Source organism: Thermobia domestica, chromosome 6, assembly GCF_964235325.1.
Source record: "Thermobia domestica chromosome 6, izTheDome1.hap1.1, whole genome shotgun sequence".
In the NCBI taxonomy this organism is placed as follows: Eukaryota; Metazoa; Arthropoda; class Insecta; order Zygentoma; family Lepismatidae; genus Thermobia; species Thermobia domestica.
In genome coordinates, this window is record NC_137459.1 from 273,708,605 (window position 1) to 273,728,155 (window position 19,551).

General features: G+C 40.3%; 3 protein-coding genes across 9 annotated transcripts in view; 2 read left to right on the plus strand and 1 right to left on the minus strand.

Moving 5' to 3' along the window:
- Positions 1–15,565, minus strand: part of LOC145688499 (protein GVQW3-like) — a 480,426-nt gene extending 464,861 nt beyond the window's left edge. For all 4 annotated transcript variants that reach the window (XR_014131923.1, XR_014131922.1, XM_081762838.1 and 1 more), the window contains exon 1: positions 14,900–15,565. The gene's annotated coding sequence lies outside the window, so the exon portion shown is untranslated. The remainder of the gene's footprint in view (positions 1–14,899) is intronic.
- The window catches only part of LOC145688497 (epidermal growth factor receptor kinase substrate 8-like), a 379,489-nt gene that overhangs the window by 191,100 nt on the left and 168,838 nt on the right, over positions 1–19,551 (plus strand). The window lies entirely within an intron of this gene.
- On the plus strand, positions 1,799–19,293 carry LOC145688498 (uncharacterized). Its single transcript, XM_081762835.1, has 2 exons — positions 1,799–5,649; positions 15,559–19,293. Exons 1-2 carry the CDS (start codon positions 5,630–5,632, stop codon positions 17,003–17,005), a joined length of 1,467 nt encoding a protein of 488 aa, XP_081618961.1. The 5' UTR covers positions 1,799–5,629; the 3' UTR covers positions 17,006–19,293.

Here is a 19,551-nt window from a genome sequence, read left to right on the forward strand (position 1 = left end):
GAAATTGTTGCTGAGAATTTTAAAGAACGTTGAGTTGGAATGGAAAGATCGAAAACTCACAAACTTGATGAACCATGAACCAATAAGTGAATAAAAGAAAAAATGACGGGGGAAAGTATATTTAAAAAGAGAGTTCAGGAGTGATGTCTTTCTCAAACATAATTTAATATGTAGAGGAGATAGTGGAAAAGAGCTTACATAACGAAGACTGTATTTCAGTAAGATTTCGGCAGAATGATTATACGGTTTACAGATTATGTGCTTGTTGTGGAATCTGAAAAGAAAATGAACGAGATGTTAGAAAACTTGAAGACTTGTGAAGAATATGGGATGAAAATTACTGATAGAAAGACAAATGACATGGTAATTGGCCCAAAGGAGTTCGTATCAAATATAGAAGTACTAGGGGGAGGGGGCGGAATAACATGTGACTAGTTTTCGATACGTGGAATTAGCGCTGACATGAAGTGCAAACTTGAAACGAAAAAGTTAAGAATGGCGAAGGAAACATTTAGGAGGGAGGAAAGCATATTATGTGGGTTGTTGAATAAAGCGTTAAAATGATTTTATTAAATGCTTCGTTTAAACTGTTGCACTATATGAGACAGAAAATAAAAAAGAGAGACTGAAAACTTTTGAAAGGTGGATGTGAAGAAGGATAGAGAGAATTTGCTGCGTCGAAAAAAAAACCGAGAATGTGCTAGAAATAGTGGGGGAACTATTTATAACCCCTACTGTCGGCTTATATGGAATTCAAGAGAATGTGGTGCAAGTGACTTACTCCCGAAATGGCAATGCTTTGTGTAATTTGCTTTTATTAGTTTGGTTATAATGGATGGAGCGCATATTCCATGTCTCAAATGTTCGACAGATTATAGTTATACCATAAATTGAAATTATAGAGCTTCTTGTGGCTATATGTTTAGCATACGCATGTTTGGCATGGAAACCCGTGTTCGATTCCCGGTGGGAGCCCATATGGTTCTAATCCCTACGTCCGCGTCTCATATAGCCTCGGTGCTAAACGGGATGCTAAAATCTAATGATCCAATATAATGAATTCAAGAACTTCAAGAATTCAAGAACAAGCAATAAAAAGTACCAGTAGTTAAAAAGAAAAATCCCACACCTTTCTTTTTAGTATTAGTAATGATTGGCAGACTCTGTACGTACAAGAACAGTCAGATTTTCGGGAGCGAGAAATAAATCCACAAATATTCATTTACTTGCTTAAGTAACAGTTCTCTGTCCGGTAGAGAATTAATTTTTTTTAATACAAACTCAGCTCGGGCATCTGATTCATCCGAATTCGAATTTACTGCGTTTCCAAACTACTACTAGCTTAGTCGACTTATCAATTCAGAGGTTAAAAATAAATACTTTCTCTACTTTCCTGCTCCTTCGTTGGACTTGCTACCCTTTTCCTACTTTTTATGTGGGACTGTACATTTATCACACAGACTTTCTTTAAAAAGGTGTTAATTGTAGCTCAGAATCTTCATCACAGATACACGTACATTTGCCAAGATCTAAACAGTGTGAGCGCTGTTGTTTACCTCACCCCAGGCATTGTTAAATGAGACATGATTGCGTGTTGTGTGATCCGTGTCGATTGTGAAATGGATGATCAAAAAGCAACAGCGAATTAGTTTGAAATTTTGGTTTTAACTTGGAAATTTTATTACAGAGATGTTTAAAAAAAAAAAATGCAAGTAGCATTCGGTGGTGCATGAGTGAGTCGCGCAACGAACTATCAGTGGTTTGCACCAGGGTTGGCTGGTTTAAATCAAGGTGGTTTAAACCATGGTTTAAACCAGCTGTTTTTTTTTTTTTTTAAAAAAACTGGTTTAAACCAAACAACGAAAAATGTTCGTAAAAGTGTAAGTGTTCGTAAAATTTTGATGAACACACATTTGTGGGTTATTACGTTTCACTCCCGTATATTATTCGTATTATATTCAGACCTAAATTCCCCATTCATTACTGAAATTATACTACAAAAGCAACTTTTTTTTCTGTATAAGTTTATGAATGTTTCTTTTGCGATTTTTTTTTTAGTTTGTTGTTACGCAATTGCAATCTAAAGAAATTCTAAATATTGTTTCGCTTTAATAATGTTTCTTATTGATAAAATACATCAAAACGCCGTACTTTTTTTAGGGGGGGGGATCATACAAACACCACGAGAGGCATTTATTGAAATCAGAATTATCTTTTTTATCCATTTATGTATAAATGGGTCAGAGCCAAAGTGGATTGAAATAATTCTTACCTTTATTCACTTTTCTTACTGATATGCAAATTAAGTCGTCGTATTTCTTTAACTTGGACTAATAAAAGTCGTAGTGAACTAACTTGGACTAAATTAGTTCTTCTGTACTCTGCAGTATTTTGAAATTGTCCATATGCAATTTTGTATAATGGTTTCACTTGTGCAGCTGTTTTATCTTTTTGTCCTTCTGCAATGATTCTTGACAATTATTATATTGACAAGTATGTAAAGATCAGTACAACGTATTTTTATCAGGAGTCCTTCGCGAGTGAGTCGGCAGACGTATCGCATTTATGGTCAATTAGTCCCGGTTTCGAGTTCAGATGGGGGATAATTTCTCTAGGATGTAAGCCGAGAAGCGGTTTGGGTTCCGCTTTAAACTTATGTGACCTCTTCCAGCATACTCCGGTTGTTGCATAATAACATCAAGGCGAAACAAACTTGTTTCTGTCCATATGTGATATAGATACATAGAGAAAATTATTTAAACCAAAAAAACCGGGTTTAAACCAAAAAAAAAGGTTTAAACAAAAAAAAACAGTTTTTAGGTTTTTTTTTTTCCAATAACAACCATAGTTTTTGCCAACCCTGGTTTGCACGTTCCCAAGCTGCAAGGATGCCCCGAAGACTATCTCAGTCTGTGATCGGAATGAGAAAATTGTCCAGTTTAGTGCACTTGCGCTATCCGATCATAGACTGTCAGTGAAATTATGGGAGAGTTAAAAATTTCCATCAGCTCATATCACTAAATTACCCTAAGAACTAGGGATGCGCGTGTATAAGAAAATTCGTGCCGAGGATTCTCATAGAATCAGAATGACACTCCTGTTAATGTCAGTGGAGGGAAAATGGAGGAAACAGCCATCAAAAATCAGACATTCCTTGTCAGTATCATTACAGATGATGAATTATGGATATGTCTCGAGACTAAGACTCTAATGAAAGTCACTTGGATCTCCGAGATCGAAAAAAAGACCAGGAAAGTTTGTTCTCGAATTAAAATATTGCTTATATATATAATATAAAAATAAATAATATAAAAATAAATATGGGGATCATTCATTACTAATTTGTTGCACCTGAGCCAAATTGCCAATAAAAAGGCTTACACAGGAATGTTACAACGCTTACGCGGTTTCGTTCGTCGTAAACAGCTGAACAAATGGGCATGTGGACAGTGGCATTTGCACCATGCCAGTGCTCCGTGTCGACTTCACAAAGAGTGCCCAACTTAGTCCTACATACATTATTCCCCTACTCGTCGTATCTAGCTCCTTTAACCCTTTGTTTAATGGTTTCTGTACTAATATCCACCTTTAGAGGTAAACCATGTGACATCACGAACATTGAGGATAACATGACGAGGGGATTGCTGTGCACTCCACAACAGGTGTTCCAGAACTGCTTCCATCGTTGACGACGATGTGTGTAGATGTACCAGAAAAGTAACTTGAAAGGGGAAAACCTGAAAAGTTGAGTCGTTCCTATGATTTGTACAGCACCAGTATGGGAATTAAATAATAAAAAAGTTGGCATATATTTAAACTAACTTTGAATAATGCAGGATTACAGTTAGACCGCGCCTCCATTGCTTCCGAATGCGAACTGCGAATTCATGTGCCTATACTAGATCCGAAATTTTGCGAATCCGAATTAAGTTGCAATATCTCTTTCAAAGCTTCAGTGTGAAATATTTTTGCTTGAAAATTCGTAAATCAGTGTCTTGAGAGCACGAAGAAGGCGAATGGAGATAAATGAAATATTTTTATCAATCATTATTATTCGTAAAAGCATTATTTGAGGAATAAAAAGAAAAAATAAATTGAATAAAAAGTTGCGGATCCTCTATTAATTAAATCTTTATATTTTAAAGACAAAACAAAGAGAAATATACATACCTTCCACTAAAAGTTCCTTGCTTACATCTGCCCATAATTTGTTCACGACGTGTCGTTTGTGGTAATTTGGATGAGCTTGGTTCCACAATGGAACTTTATCAAAAACACTATTTATTAAGGCATCAACATCTATTTCCAACTTTATTTTTATTTTTATTTTATTTTTTTTTTTCAATCTCCACACCTCGAAACGTAATCTATTTCACGCAGAACAAACTTTTTTTCTCTCATGTAGCGCTCAATTCCTTTGCAGACGACTCTCCATTCGCACGAATTCGGACGAACAATCCCAGAATGTTGGGATCGTTCGCATTCGCATCTTTTCGTCGGTTTTCGCAATTCGCAGGTCGGAACTAGTCGAGGCATTCCAATTTATTTACACGTGCTGGGAAATTCGCATTCGGAAGTAATGGAGGCGAGGCCTTAGGGTACAGGGCAGCTACGATTAGTCACTAAACTAAAAGCATGTAAGCCATCAATGGTTTAGAGTTGAATATTGTACTATTCCTCATGCAGCACACTTTCGTCAGCGAGGATGGAAGATGACATAAATTCCGGAGTCTAAGCACCAGAACTAAGAAAACGTTCAATGATGTTGAAGTCTGGGGATTTGACAGACAACGGTGTGTTGTAGTTCATCCAAATCTTCATAAAACCGTACCTCAACAACCATAAAAGTGAACTGGCACATAACAATATTGGAAAATTTTCTTTCTCCGGAAATATCTGGACCATAGTATGCACGGATTACCTAAAATGTTCATATAATGGCTGAAAGTAATGCATCCTGTGAGCATAATCAGAGGTGTAATAATAAAAAATTGTGGCCCACAACTTCACAGAGCTATTTCAAATTCCATTATAGGAAGGATTCAATTCGGAGCGCACATTTTCTTGGAGCGTCCACCATACGGGGGCGGATCCAGGACCGACTTCTGGGGGGACGGTGGGTTGTCATACTGCTACTTTTAAGGGCTCCAAACTTTGGGATGGGTTTTATTTATATATATATAAAATAAGAAAGTTTCCTCTTATGGGGGGCGATCCGCCCCTGCCACCATATATAAACATAGCCTGTTATTTGAAGTTGGAAGATGATCCATCAGCTTACACAACGATTTTCCTATTGTCACGTACCCGCCAGGAAGGACAAACAAAAATCTTTTTCTTTGTTATCTCTAAGCATTAAAAACAGTTCTAGATATGGAAATGACTAAAAACGACGGAAACCAGTATGCAACCGAATAAAACCTGACCCCGCATGCTAACACCCAACCTTCAAATAAATGACTATTAAAGTGTTTTAGTAACTAGATAAAACGAAAAAACAAAGATAAAATTCCAAATAAAAAGGTGGGTGGGAGCAGCGGGGGCATCTCACACTCACTCTCACTCTCATCGCCGTTCTTCGCAGTGAATCTTCTCGACAAAGTGATTGAAGAGCTGACCTTCCTGGAGTATGGGACTGAAACCTGCAGTGTAAGTCGTTTTCTCTATCCTCTCTCTGATTTTATGAGCTGTGGATTTGGATAGCAAAGTCGGTATCCCGTGAGGGGATAACCTACTGTAACTCACTATACTACCTGTAATACAATAGCCAATAAACCAGTTACTGTCTAAATTAAAATAATTCCTTTCAGTAGACAACATTGACACTTAAGTAGTTTCTGTAATTGTCTCTTTTGAGTATTGAAAAGATAATTTAAAGGATCGAAACATAGCTCCCCGGCGTAAACTAGATCCTAATTCACAGCTCATACTCACCATAGCAATATCATAATTTCTTTTCCTATATATTTCTTTTTTAATAGTCTGGTTTGTTTTCATGTTTCTTTTTACGTTGCACTATGCCTAACCATCGCCGTTCAAATTTAACTAACCGTTTAACTCCCACCCCCCAACCACCTACTGGCTCTACTCCATCCTCCCCACCCATCTCAACGTCCCTTCCCATTACTTCCTCACAGACCACGCCCCAATACTCCAACCCTTTCATGATGCAATCCGTTCCTCTTGAAATTTTTTCTGCAGCCCCCCATGAAAAAGTTGATCTGTTCTTAACTAATTTTGAACGTCTAGCTGCCATTAATAATTGGTCTGATCAGAAGAAAGCCTCTATCTTTGTGCTCTGTTTAGCTGGCCCACCGTTGTACTGGTACGAAACAAACTCATCTTCTCTGTCTTCTCTGTCCTGGTCTGAACTCAAAAAACAATTTCTTCAGCACTTCGGCCCGCAGAGAGTACCTCTTTCGGCTATTGAGGTATATCGTTCACGAGTTCAACAACCCGATGAACCTCTAACACATTATATTTATGAAAAGAAGTACCTTGCTGATAAAGCTATACCGAATCAGCCCTTTAACGATTTCCTCGCCGATACTATCACAGGCATGCTGCCTCAATTCATAATTGAATTTTCACAGCACACCATTACAGATTTTGTTGCACTTGTTAAGGCCGCTACGCTTCGAGAACGCGCTGATCATCTGGCGAAAAAACGCCTCGCGCAACTTTCGCCTCCCCTACCATCCTCCCCATCTACGCCATCCTATACAGTCTCACCTTCCCCTAATGAAGAATTATTGAACGATTTGGCTACTAAACTCGAAAACCTTCAACTCCAGGTTCACACTCACATTAATTCCCACTCCGCCTGCTCCCCATCACCCGTAGTCGCCTTCGCCCAACCTCCCACCGTGTCCCGCTCTCCGCGTTCTACCTCCTCCACTCCGAACCGCAGTCGCGATTCTTCCTTTGACTCTCACGATCGCCGTGACCTCTCCCCTCACAATTCCCGTCAAACGAACGCTTCCCGTAAATCTAGACGCGATCGAATCCCGACGCAACCTTGCTCTCACCGCTGCCCCTCCTGTACCCAAACTCCACGATCTCCTTCACCTCACCCCCCAGACTCAACTTGTAAATGTCAGTCCACTGTAACCTGTCCCTCACACCCTACCTCCAACACTACACCCACACACACAACCCATCCTCAACGCAATCATCAACCACGTGCTTCTAAACGGCCTTTCCAAAGGCGACCCAATCACCGCGCAGTTTCCTTTCAACATCCTTTTATCCCTCCTTTCCCATTCAACCCATACAGTTCATATTCCTACGCCCCAGTCGCCCATCCCGGATTCCTTTTTCCAGCCTCGCTCCCCGCGCTCCCCAATGCTCAACCTCCATCCGATCCAAAAAACTCCTAACTCCCGCGGGGCGTTGTAGTTCTAACCCCGCGGCACTACCTACCCCTCAGGTCCTCGAACTACCAATTATCTATCACCGTGAACTAGCTTTTATATCAGGTTCCACCTACGGACGAACTTATAACTTTTGCCTAGACACCGGAGCAGAGACTTCCCTTTTTCCTGTTGACAAATTGCCTACGGAAGCTAAACGGTTTTCTCTGGATACTACACTCAATGGTATCTCCCACGACCCAGTTCATTTGACGGAAGCTGTTTCTCTAAAAATTTTCTTGGCCGATAAACAATACACACTACTTTTTAGACTAATACCAATTAAAGGCTTTCCAATTATACTTGGAAATGATTTCTTACGAGCTCATAACGCCATCATAGATTACTCGAATAGCACGCTAACAATATCCCACCATGGCTTTAAACCGTGAGCCCAACAAAATAGCCTCTCTGAGGCGACACTTTCGCCTGCTCTAGTGCAACGTTTTGCAAGGCAGCCACAGTACACTTTTGTTGCAGCCCGAACCTGCACAATACCTCCCCGGTCAGCCACACTTATCCCCTTGCACTTTCCTTTCCGTGCACCGCATTCTTCATACCGCCTCCATACCCCTATCAATTCATCCCTTAAGGGCTGTTTTACTGTGCACACCGCAGTAAACGGGGAACACCCTCTCTTCCCGGTAGTAAATTTAGCTCCTTATCCCAAGACGCTGACGAAAGGCACTCCTTTAGTTATCGGGTCCGCACTAGCGGACACAGACTCTTCCTTTAATGTTAATACGGTCAGGCAGTTGTACACTCCTACGGAGGCAGACGCACGCCGCAACGTACAAAAGAGGCTTATGGACATTGGTCATTTAATCGATATTTCAAAATTTAAGATTAATCCACATCTCACTCATGAACAGCAAACAAAATTAAAAGGTGTACTAGCACAACATGCAACTGTTTTTAATTGGGACAAAGATGATTTCACACAGCCCACATCATTTGAGGCGTCCCTTAACATCATTGACAAGTCCCCACATCAGGAACCCCAATTTACCGTGCCTCACCGTCTCCGACCACAAGTTCGAACGGAGATTTTACGTCTTCTAAAACAAGGCGTCTTAGAGCCTAGTGAGTCTGATTATCGTAATAATATTTTAGCAGTCCTTAAACCCCACTCTAAAACTGAGATACGCCTTTGTTTGGATCTACGTAGACTCAACCGGAAATGCCTTCCTCTTTCCGAGCCTATTCAGCCAGTGGCGGATATTATAGATAAACTTTCGGAAGCAAAATTCTTCATTAAGTTAGATTTGACCCAGGGCTATTTTCAGGTCCCACTGAATAAAGTTGACCGCCCTAGTACTGCATTCAGTGTGCGCGATATTGAATTACCACATACTCATCTACAGCTTCGCGTCCTTCCTCAAGGTCATGTCAATAGCGCCATTACTCTGCAACGTATTTTGCGCTCCATTTTCCAGGACGTTTATCCTGCAAACGTGTGTTTGTACCTAGATGACCTTTTTATACATTCACCTACTTTTGACACTCTTTTACAAGCCTTCACAGCAGTCCTTGAAACTGCTGAAAGACATTCTCTCCTCTTTAACCTACAAAAATCCACTTTTGGAGACACTACAGTGAAGTGTCTTGGTTTTCAAATTACAAATGGTACTGTAACTCCCGACCCGGAAAAGCTGGCCGCTCTCTCACAAATCGAGCGACCCACCACTCTCAAGGGCCTCCGCAGTTGGTTAGCAGCCGTTAATTTCTACCGCAATTTTTTTCCACACATCTCTTTGAGGTTAGCGCCTCTTTACAATGCTTTAAAAGGAAAACCTAAAAAATTAGTTTGGACTCCAGAAATGGAAGCGGCTTTTATCGATATGAAAACGGCTATGACTACACGCCCGGTTTTAGGAATCTTTTCCACTAAGGACACCACTCACATTGTTATGACAGATAGCTCACAGGTAGGCGTTGGGGCCACTTTATTTCAGAAACGGAATGATTCCGACACTTTGCAACCTATACATTACGTCAGCTCGCGACACCCCCCGAGAGTTCACCCCCTCCCTATCTATCAACAGGAATTATTTGCTGTCTTCTATGCCTTTAAGAAGTTTCATAAGTACCTCATCGGAAGCCATTTCATTCTACTAACGGATTCAAAAGCCCTGACGGCTATTCAGCAAACAGCACAAATGTCGCCAAAGATTATCCGCTGGATTGAATACATTAACAGTTTCAATTTTACTGTACGCCATATTAGGTCAAGCTCTAACCCCGTGAGCGATCTTTTAAGTCGCAATCCACTTCCGGTGACACAAGACACAATTGATCTTTCCAATGAGGAACCGCATAAATATCACCTATTAGCTTTGGACGATACCCTGGATCTTCCCAAACTACAACGGGAAGATAAATTCTTTGGGAAAATTATCGAAGCCCTACATTCCCAAAATAGTAACCACCCCTCCTATCACCGCTGGAATAAGGAATATTGTTTCCAAAATCATGTCCTTTACCGCCGTCTCTTTTCTACAACCGCACCCCGACTTTTGCTTTGTGTACCTCTTTCTCTCCGCGATACCATATTCACCGAAATTCATAAGAACAGCCTAACCCACCCGGGATATCAAAAATGTTACCTTCTCCTACGTTCTAAGTACTTCATACCAAATTTAAAATCATGGCTGCGTTCAAAAATTAACGGGTGCCTCGATTGTGCTTTGTTCAAGCGTTCCTATACACACAATTACGATCACACCCAGAGGCTACCTGCGGCTGCTACGGTGTTTTCTACATTTTCAGTGGATCTTTGTGGCAAATTAATTCCGTCAGAACCAGATGGGTACACCTATTTCTATTGTGCAACTGATCATGCTAGTAGCTTTGTCATTACTTGTCCCATCAAATCCCCAACTAGTGACGCGTTTATAGATTTCCTCCTAAATCACGTCATCACACCTTTCTCCTGTCCCGAGCATTTATATCTTGACCGCCAAACAAGCCACACCAGCTAAAGAACCAAGCAATTTTTGAAATCACTTGGCATCAAAGTTACGTACGTTCTCCCGAACCAACATAAAACATTAGGCCACGCCGAAGTCCGAATTCAAAACTTACAGACCGCACTTAAATTTCTAACGAGGGACCAACATAAAAAATGGCCCTCTCACCTCGCAGCCGCCACTTCCTCCATCAACAAGACCCCTCTCACAGCTTTGGGCGTGAGTCCATTCCAGATTCTTTACGGCGTCGAATCTCGATTTATCGTGGACCAACTAACCCAAGCCTTTTCTCCCCACCCAGACAATGCCGATAGGTTAACCGCTCTCTTTGAGCTCCGAGACTTAGTTGAATTCAAAAGACAGTTAATCTTCTCGGACCTCAAGGCTAAAAAAGATTCTCGGCACTCACCAACGACCTTTCTTCCCGGATGCAAAGTAATGGTGAAAAATCTCTATACCAAAAAGAACGAATGTTCCACGTTTGCACAAGACTTTTCCGGCCCTTTCACTATTTCGGCCAAATTAGACGAAAACTCTTTTCTGGTTCACATGAATGGGAAAGATACTCCTGTTGCAAAGAATAGGCTTAAATTATTCATACCGGACACTCAAACCAACGGGAAATTTGAAACTAAATACCGGCGTTTCCTTCAGACATCTCATTCATCCTAGCGCTTCACGCAAAGACCTCCCGACTTCGTCTCCCGATCATTGCAGTATGTTTTCGTTACTACTCATCACGCTTCTGTTAATCAAATATCACGGCTACATACTACACGGCTTACTGACATCGTTCTGGCTGATAGGTTTAACCTCTTCTTGACCCATCACTTCCACATAAATCTTATATTTCGTGCGTAAACGTATTAATCACTTCATACTTTTGAGGCTTACAGGATTCCGGTGAACATTACACTTAAACTAGGTACTACTAGTGTTCGAAAATTTCATGAAAAGTTCAAACTTGAAAAGTTAAAGCGAATGTGCGCTGAAAGTTCGGCTCCTTTTTTAACTTGTCCAAAAAAAATTCCCTGTAAAATTACAAACGTTTTGGTATATAACATGGCTATATTGAAAATCGAAGTAAATTTATTTCAGTTTTTTTTCTCTTTCTAATAGTTCATAATTTTCACATTTTTTTCAAAAACGTTACGGAGCGTTACAAGCATGTATTTCAAATTTCAAGCCTATATCATAAAACAATGCTTTCCGCAGAAACCTTCACATGATGCTGACAACCGAAAAGTTAAATTTAACTTGCACAAACAAGTTCATATCATAAACTCACGCATTACCAATACAAAATTAATCATTTTATTTTCTTTTTCTTTGTGAAAAGCACTGATTCAGTTACGATAATGTGTTTTACGTGTTTATCCATATCATGTATAATGTCAATGTGTGTCAGTTCATCTTGTATCATTATGGTGCAAATAACTATACTGTATAACACATAACTAGCTCACAGTCATCACACACTGTTCACAATAAGTTATTATAAAAATGAGTGTCGCTAATTAGTAAATAAAAAAAAAGCGAAAGTTCGGGAAAAGCCGCTTATGAAAAGTTCAGAAACGAACTTTCGAAAATGAAAGTTCGCTCATTTATATCTCTAGGTACTACAGCTATAATCCAGTTACAATTCTAACTACAGTATCACCCTCCTATATTTTTCATTCTAGCCCAAAAAGGATAATTAAAAACTCGCAGTAAACTCACGGAATATTTCCAATCTGGGGGGGGGAATCATGTTTTAATACATTTAGTATTTCATAAAGTTATTGGTATATTATGCCACAAACCAGGCACACCGATAGAGCAAAACGGTAACAATGTCTTTACACTGTGCGCGGTAATTACGGACATACATACAGCGATAATATTTTCCCAAGCGCTTTCAGCGTTTATTCGTTACGGACATACATACAGCGATATTTTCCCAAGCGCTTTCAGCGTTTATTCGTTACGGGCATACATACAGCGATATTTTCCCATGCGCTTTCAGTGTTTTTTCGTTCCAGACCTCACAGTTTAACTTGCGGGTAGATTACTCCTACTACTAATAAGGATAATACCAATGCATATACATATGTATAACAGAGATACGCATATGTGTAAGAAAGTTATTCACCGACATCCAATTGTATCCAAACGAATCTTTCTCAAATCCAATGGCGTACGATGTTTTTTAGGGTCATCTTTAGCCAAAATTATGCATAGAACAAGTATCGTGTTTAAGTAAGCCAGCCGACACGGGTTTTCTATAATCCAGGGTGCATACACCTTTAAATCATTTCGCACTACACTCATGTCCCTCGTGCGCGGAACGGGCATTTGCCCAGGTCTTGGCAACGTATTATATATAACTCGATTTGCATTTTACGCATAACGTCGTTTCAACTACTGCCTACAAATATTACTCTTTCTGTAAAAAGTAGGGTTTTTCAGGTACTTACAACAGGATGCAAACACAGTGTGCATTGGTTTTCTCGGGGTTCTCCCGTTTCCTCCCACTTTCTTCATTCCACCATTTCATTCGTTATTCATCATCACCGTCTCCTTTAGCATAACCGGCATTACCGTGGGACGTACAACTCAAATATTTCATTTCATTTCATTTTTATAATACGATGCTACACCGCCGTCTAGAGTGCGCATCCACACAGAGAGTAAAAGGCGTAAAACACAATTACTTGCATATACATCCGATCATCCAAGAACGTTTCCTCTATCATAGGTGTGAATAGGCCACAGTTTCTCATAATGCAATAATTTTAACTGTTATTCCGTAAAGCTTACTCATATCTCATTCACAACAACTAATGATCACAATTCGTTTTTCACGCACATCTAAAACACATTAGCCTGAACGACGCGCCACCTTCGTTTCGGCAATTATGATATCTGATCATATTTCAAACCAAGAGCGTCATTTCAGATTTTGCTTGGGGGGGCAAAACCCCTCGATATAAGTAAAATTTCGCGTTTTTTAGTCATTTACTACTACTCTATTGAAAAAAATCTATATAAATCTCAAACTCAGGGGGGGCAAATGCCCCTCCCTGCCCCTAAATGACGCCCCTGTTTCAAACACATCAACTCCTCCACAGAACTTCTCCCCTTCCAAAGTCACACATACAGCATTTCTACACAATCACACACACAGAGACATTCACGGATCAGTCATGTATTAGTCGATATGTTACGACATCAACGACAGCCAATGACAAACGTAATGCGTCGTTTTTGAAATTCAATTAACAAAAACAGTACAATTTTCAGTACGCTATTCATTACTGTTGAACGCCGAACACAACACCTTTTTCAAGCGTGACGAAAGACCGATTTTTTTTTTCCATAGAAAACAACAATAAACAATTGTTACGTGACTAGCACAATGATTATAAGTACTGCACTTTATAACATACCGCTCACAATTAAGATTGGCTCTTCCACTCTAATTTTCTCTTTTCCTTAAACAAAATTGCGAACATCACATTTTGATTACTTCATAGCCTACATCACGATGCGTAACATGCGTGCGGATATTCATTATGCGGGATTTTGATTAACAGCTATACTTTTCATTGCGACCGTATTCATCCCTCTCCTATCTCATACACCGAACACGTCTATTGCATTCCTAGCGAGTAGTCTTGTTTGATTACTATTCAATTATTATTTCTCTACAGCAAGTGCAATAATCTCATTTCTTTCTTGCTTCAGTGGGAACATATAAAAACAATAATAACAGTAATAATAATAATAATAATAATAATAATAATAATAATAATAATAATAATAACCATCTAAAAAACAAAATAGTTCGGACAACAAACAAGAAAACGCCAAGGACAGAAAGGACACGGAACGTTCTCTACCACTACATAACACTTTATGTGTAGAGAATGAACCACCAAATACGCCACTGCAACAACCTCGTTACTTTCCGATACCCTCTTACCGACGGGCCGGTTTCCGCAGTCACACGTGACGCTCATTGAATCATGATTCAAAGTATTATGATTTGTTTCAAAAAAATATATAAAAAATAAAAAGACATACAAAATAGAAATAACTAACAACAATAAAAACACCACAAACAGAAAAACACAAAGAAACCGTATAAAGTACCGGTCACTTAACGTTCACACCTACACTTCAATTTAATGTAGAATAAGAGGTTATATGTTCGATTACGAAGGGGGCTTGGCCCACCCGTCCCCTCCCATAGCTCCCTCAATCACTCTATAGTGGTACTCTTTGTCACAAATTCCATATCAGATTTCCGTTTCTCGTTTTGGCGCGTTCGGTCATAACAGTCACGTTTGTGATCAGGAATCATTCAGTCATATATAGGAACATTCGGTATGCTAATCAAATATACAGTACATATTAATACCTCCTTTCAGGGGAGGTATCTTTCATTTTCTGGCCATACTAGGCAAATAATTATATGACAAAAAGAAAAAAAGAAAAGAAAGAAAGAAAAGAAAAACACAAAAGCTAAGTACTTACCCTCAGCCATTCTTCATCTGGTTCAAGACACGGAACAATTGTTACACGATTCACCGTATTACGCGAAAAAAAAAAAACGGCTAAACGCACCCGTATCGATAATTGATGACAATTATCGATGTCACCTTTGATTTGCCACTCCGAACTTCACTTTAAATATATTCATTTCATAGTTTCAGGCACCAACACAAGGTCGATATTGATTTAGTAAGCAACTAGTACATACTTTCACTCGCAGTCTATGTTCCCTGCAGCTATTTTTCACGTATTTACACTGCAAACTAGCAAATTCTTTACATTCTCGTTTTCACGGAAAGCACCTTGGCAATAGTGAATAACAACGTTTTTTTTTTCTCTCTTTGTTCTCTGAAGCAAGCTTCTCTTTATTTAGACAAGACCTTCCAACAATTTCTGTAGTTTCTTTTTCTCAGATACTTACATTTCAGACAGCTGCTAATAATATGAAATAATATACAACACATGGTAAATTGCGGCCGCGAATTACAACATACGTATCACATACGGGTTTCCATGGGGCTAGAGCCCCGTCTACATGTATTTTCTTTCTTTCCTCTCTAATGGAAAAATTAATAAACCTATTTATTAATATATAAATAAATAGTCCCGCGCATCTCACAGTTTTTTTTCTTTTTTTTCAGAGCCTTCATAACGACTTGGCTTTTCTATATTCACGCTTTAGATTTGACACCCAGCCATGTTGAATTATCGATTGGCGCAGAGTATACCAAGATTGAACATGCCATTCCCCACACTCATATGGTACCTTTGGTTTATTCCTTCACCCTACCTTCGTTTGACCTCACTGACATTACTGTCCCATGTAACCCGGACAATGGATCAAGATTCTGTACTACCTTAACAGAATTTTTACATTCTGTCAACAATTTTACCTCTGATATCTTTCAAGCAACCTACGCAACCAAATTCGCTACTGTCGGTCCAAAAACGCGCACTGCACGTGCCCTTCTACCGTTCTTAGGTAATTTTTTGAACTGGCTTACAGGAACGGCTACAGAATCTCAGATCTCGAGTTTTATTACAAATGAACATGAACTTAAAACACACTTACAACTTCTAGAGCAGGAACAATTAGGGGTTCATTCACACTTATATAATTTATCATATTCCCTTTCTCGCCTCGCCAATGAAACACGGCTTGGTTTTTCAGAAATTCAAACCGCTTTCCGTCGAATTATTGACGATGAACAAAATCTTACGGCTCAACTATCGAGTAATCGTCAACACCTCCTGTCGTTTATACAATTATTCTTTCAGATAGATACCCTTCTACTACATAAGTTACACGAAATTTTTCAACTAGATATATTTAACAATATTTACGAAAACTGTAATCGAAATTTGCTTCCTACTACTCTCTTACCCATCAATACATTACAAAATGATCTCGCCAAACTCAACACTCGCTTGTCCACAAAAGATCTCAAAATATCGCCTTATTTTTCAACTCATTTAATACACTCCATGCCGCTCACCCACTGCCATGTTACCCCAGACAAAGTCTATTTGCAAATACGTATTCCGGTTTTGCCCCTATCATCTTCTTTTACTTTATTCCGTATTAGGACTTACCCGGTCGCCACACGAAATGAAACCTGTTCGCTTGCTTTACCCACAGATCTTGCCCTCTTTAATGCTACGCATACCATACCCCTTTATAAAACAGATTTGTCTTCCTGTGTTGTTTCCACTCGGCCATTTCTATGTCAAATCCCGGTAATTTCGAACCGAAATTCACAGCTCACCAAGTGCCTACATCATTTACGTTTCCCCACGGTAACCGGACTCTTTCATGGCGTCTGCAATTTTTCTTGTACCCAGGACCACCCTTTCTCTATCCTACAGCTATCTAGCAAAGAGTTTATTTTAACCAACCCCCCTTCTCCACTTTTTCTCCTATCCCCGAATGGTACCCAGCAACCTTTACTCACACAGGACACTAGCACCATTAGGGTCTCCATACCTTGTGATCATTCGCTGTCGACATCCACTACAGTTTTAATCCAACGTCCTTCCCTTTGTTTCCATAGTATTACCAACCCACGACTTATTTACCCTTCCCGCTGATCGCTTGTTTCCCTTTTATCCTAATTTTACCAACATTCCCCTTAATTTCAGCAAGCAAATTTCCCCCGTTTCACCCACTCTTCACACTTACAACCCTCCTACTTGGGCGAGTTGGATTCCCGAAGAATATGCATTCCCCATACATAGTTCCCTCCTATCTTTCCAATTCATCTTATCTTTAGCCAATTCCGTTTCCATTTTTCTTGTATATCGCCGACTTCAACGGTTTGCCCATCACTCAGACCAACCCCATCACGAAAACCTTCCACTTACAGCTCCAACATCAGATTTCTGATTCTTGCCCTTTCTTTTTTTTCAGCTTTTATACGGCGTTCGTCTTCCTTACACAAGGCATCTGCCCCGTCGTGGCCTTGCAATACACCGACCTCGTACTCATCGTCTTTACACCGTTAACCATGTTACTTCTTATACTCGCCTTTGGGTTCTGCTGTAAATTGTATTTCACCCGCCGTTTCTATTCCCTGCTGCTCACCACCAACTCTCGTCTTCCAACTCCACGAGAACCCCCCACCCACCTTACTTCCTTATCGGCCCCGCTTTCATTTCCTCTGGCAGATCCGCTTTTTGAAAATATTGTATAGCCCTTGCGCGCTGTCTGATTGGCATATTACGTAACATTGGCCTCCTTTATTTCAATTTCTTTTCGACCATCCCCTTTATACCTCTTTTACCTTTTTCCCTGTTACTGTCAACTCCATCCCATTCCCCTCTCCCCAAACACAAGAGCAACGAGAGAAAAAGAGAAGCATGAAATATACTAGACTAAGATTTTTTCTTTCTCCCTTCTGAGCAACAATTATTTAAAACATTTCTCTATTATGATATTGCGTTTCATCCTGTTTCCTTCCTACCCCTTGCCCGCAACGACCATTCAGTTCCCAAGGCATACTCCAGTGGGGACCGGCGCATGTTCCTGATCCGACATCTGGCGATCCACACCGGCGCATGTTCCTGATCCGACATCTGGCGATCCACACCGGCGCATGTTCCTGATCCGACATCTGGCGATCCACACCGGCGCATGTTCCTGATCCGACATCTGGCGATCCACACCGGCGCATGTTCCTGATCCGACATCTGGCGATCCACAACAGCGCATGTTCCTGATCCGACATCTGGCGATCCACAACGGCGCATGTTCCTGATCCGACATCTGGCGATCCACAACGGCGCATGTTCCTGATCTGACATCTGGCGATCCACACCGGCGCATGTTTCTGATCCGACATCTGGCGATCCACAACGGCGCATGTTCCTGATCTTACATCAGGCGTTCCACAACGGCACAGTCTTCTTCGCTCCGGATCCAGTTTCCAACTGTTCCTGCCACGACATCTAGTGATCCAGCAGATTTCCCGCTGACCAATGGACTACAACTTCACCAAACCGCAATCCATCGCATTCGACTGTAGGGGGGCTCCAACCTCTACATCTCTTCAAGCGTACCTTTTCTGGAACACTGGACCATACCACGCCGACAACAACGCTCTGCTCCATCTCCTCCCGTGATATCCATTTTGCTACCGCCCACGCTCATAAACGTCCCTTCAGTGATTCAGTGTATTAGTGATCTCAGTGTTTTTTTTTTCTTTTTTTTTTGTGTGTGTGTCAGTGTATATACAGTGGCATTTTTCCTTGTACTCAGGAATGGACCCAGGCATGTACCCAGGAAGGACAAACAAAAAAAAAAAAAAAAAAAAAAACATTGTGAAATAAAATGTCACGATGACCACGTTGACTGTTGGTGCGATCCTGGTGGGGGACTGTCACGTACCCGCCAGGAAGGACAAACAAAAATCTTTTTCTTTGTTATCTCTAAGCATTAAAAACAGTTCTAGATATGGAAATGACTAAAAACGACGGAAACCAGTATGCAACCGAATAAAACCTGACCCCGCATGCTAACACCCAACCTTCAAATAAATGACTATTAAAGTGTTTTAGTAACTAGATAAAACGAAAAAACAAAGATAAAATTCCAAATAAAAAGGTGGGTGGGAGTAGCGGGGGCATCTCACACTCACTCTCACTCTCATCGCCGTTCTTCGCAGTGAATCTTCTCGACAAAGTGATTGAAGAGCTGACCTTCCTGGAGTATGGGACTGAAACCTGCAGTGTAAGTCGTTTTCTCTATCCTCTCTCTGATTTTATGAGCTGTGGATTTGGATAGCAAAGTCGGTATCCCGTGAGGGGATAACCTACTGTAACTCACTATACTACCTGTAATACAATAGCCAATAAACCAGTTACTGTCTAAATTAAAATAATTCCTTTCAGTAGACAACATTGACACTTAAGTAGTTTCTGTAATTGTCTCTTTTGAGTATTGAAAAGATAATTTAAAGGATCGAAACACTATAATCAGCGGTCCACCTTGTATGTTCTCATAACCATTTTATTTGTGCTAAACCGTTTTGGCGGTGATCAGCAGTTTGGAAATTGCAACCTGGCCACGGATGTTACGGTTAGCCAAGTGGTCTCGGATTGTGAATATGAGAATAGGCTGTTTCGTGTTCCGGAATCAC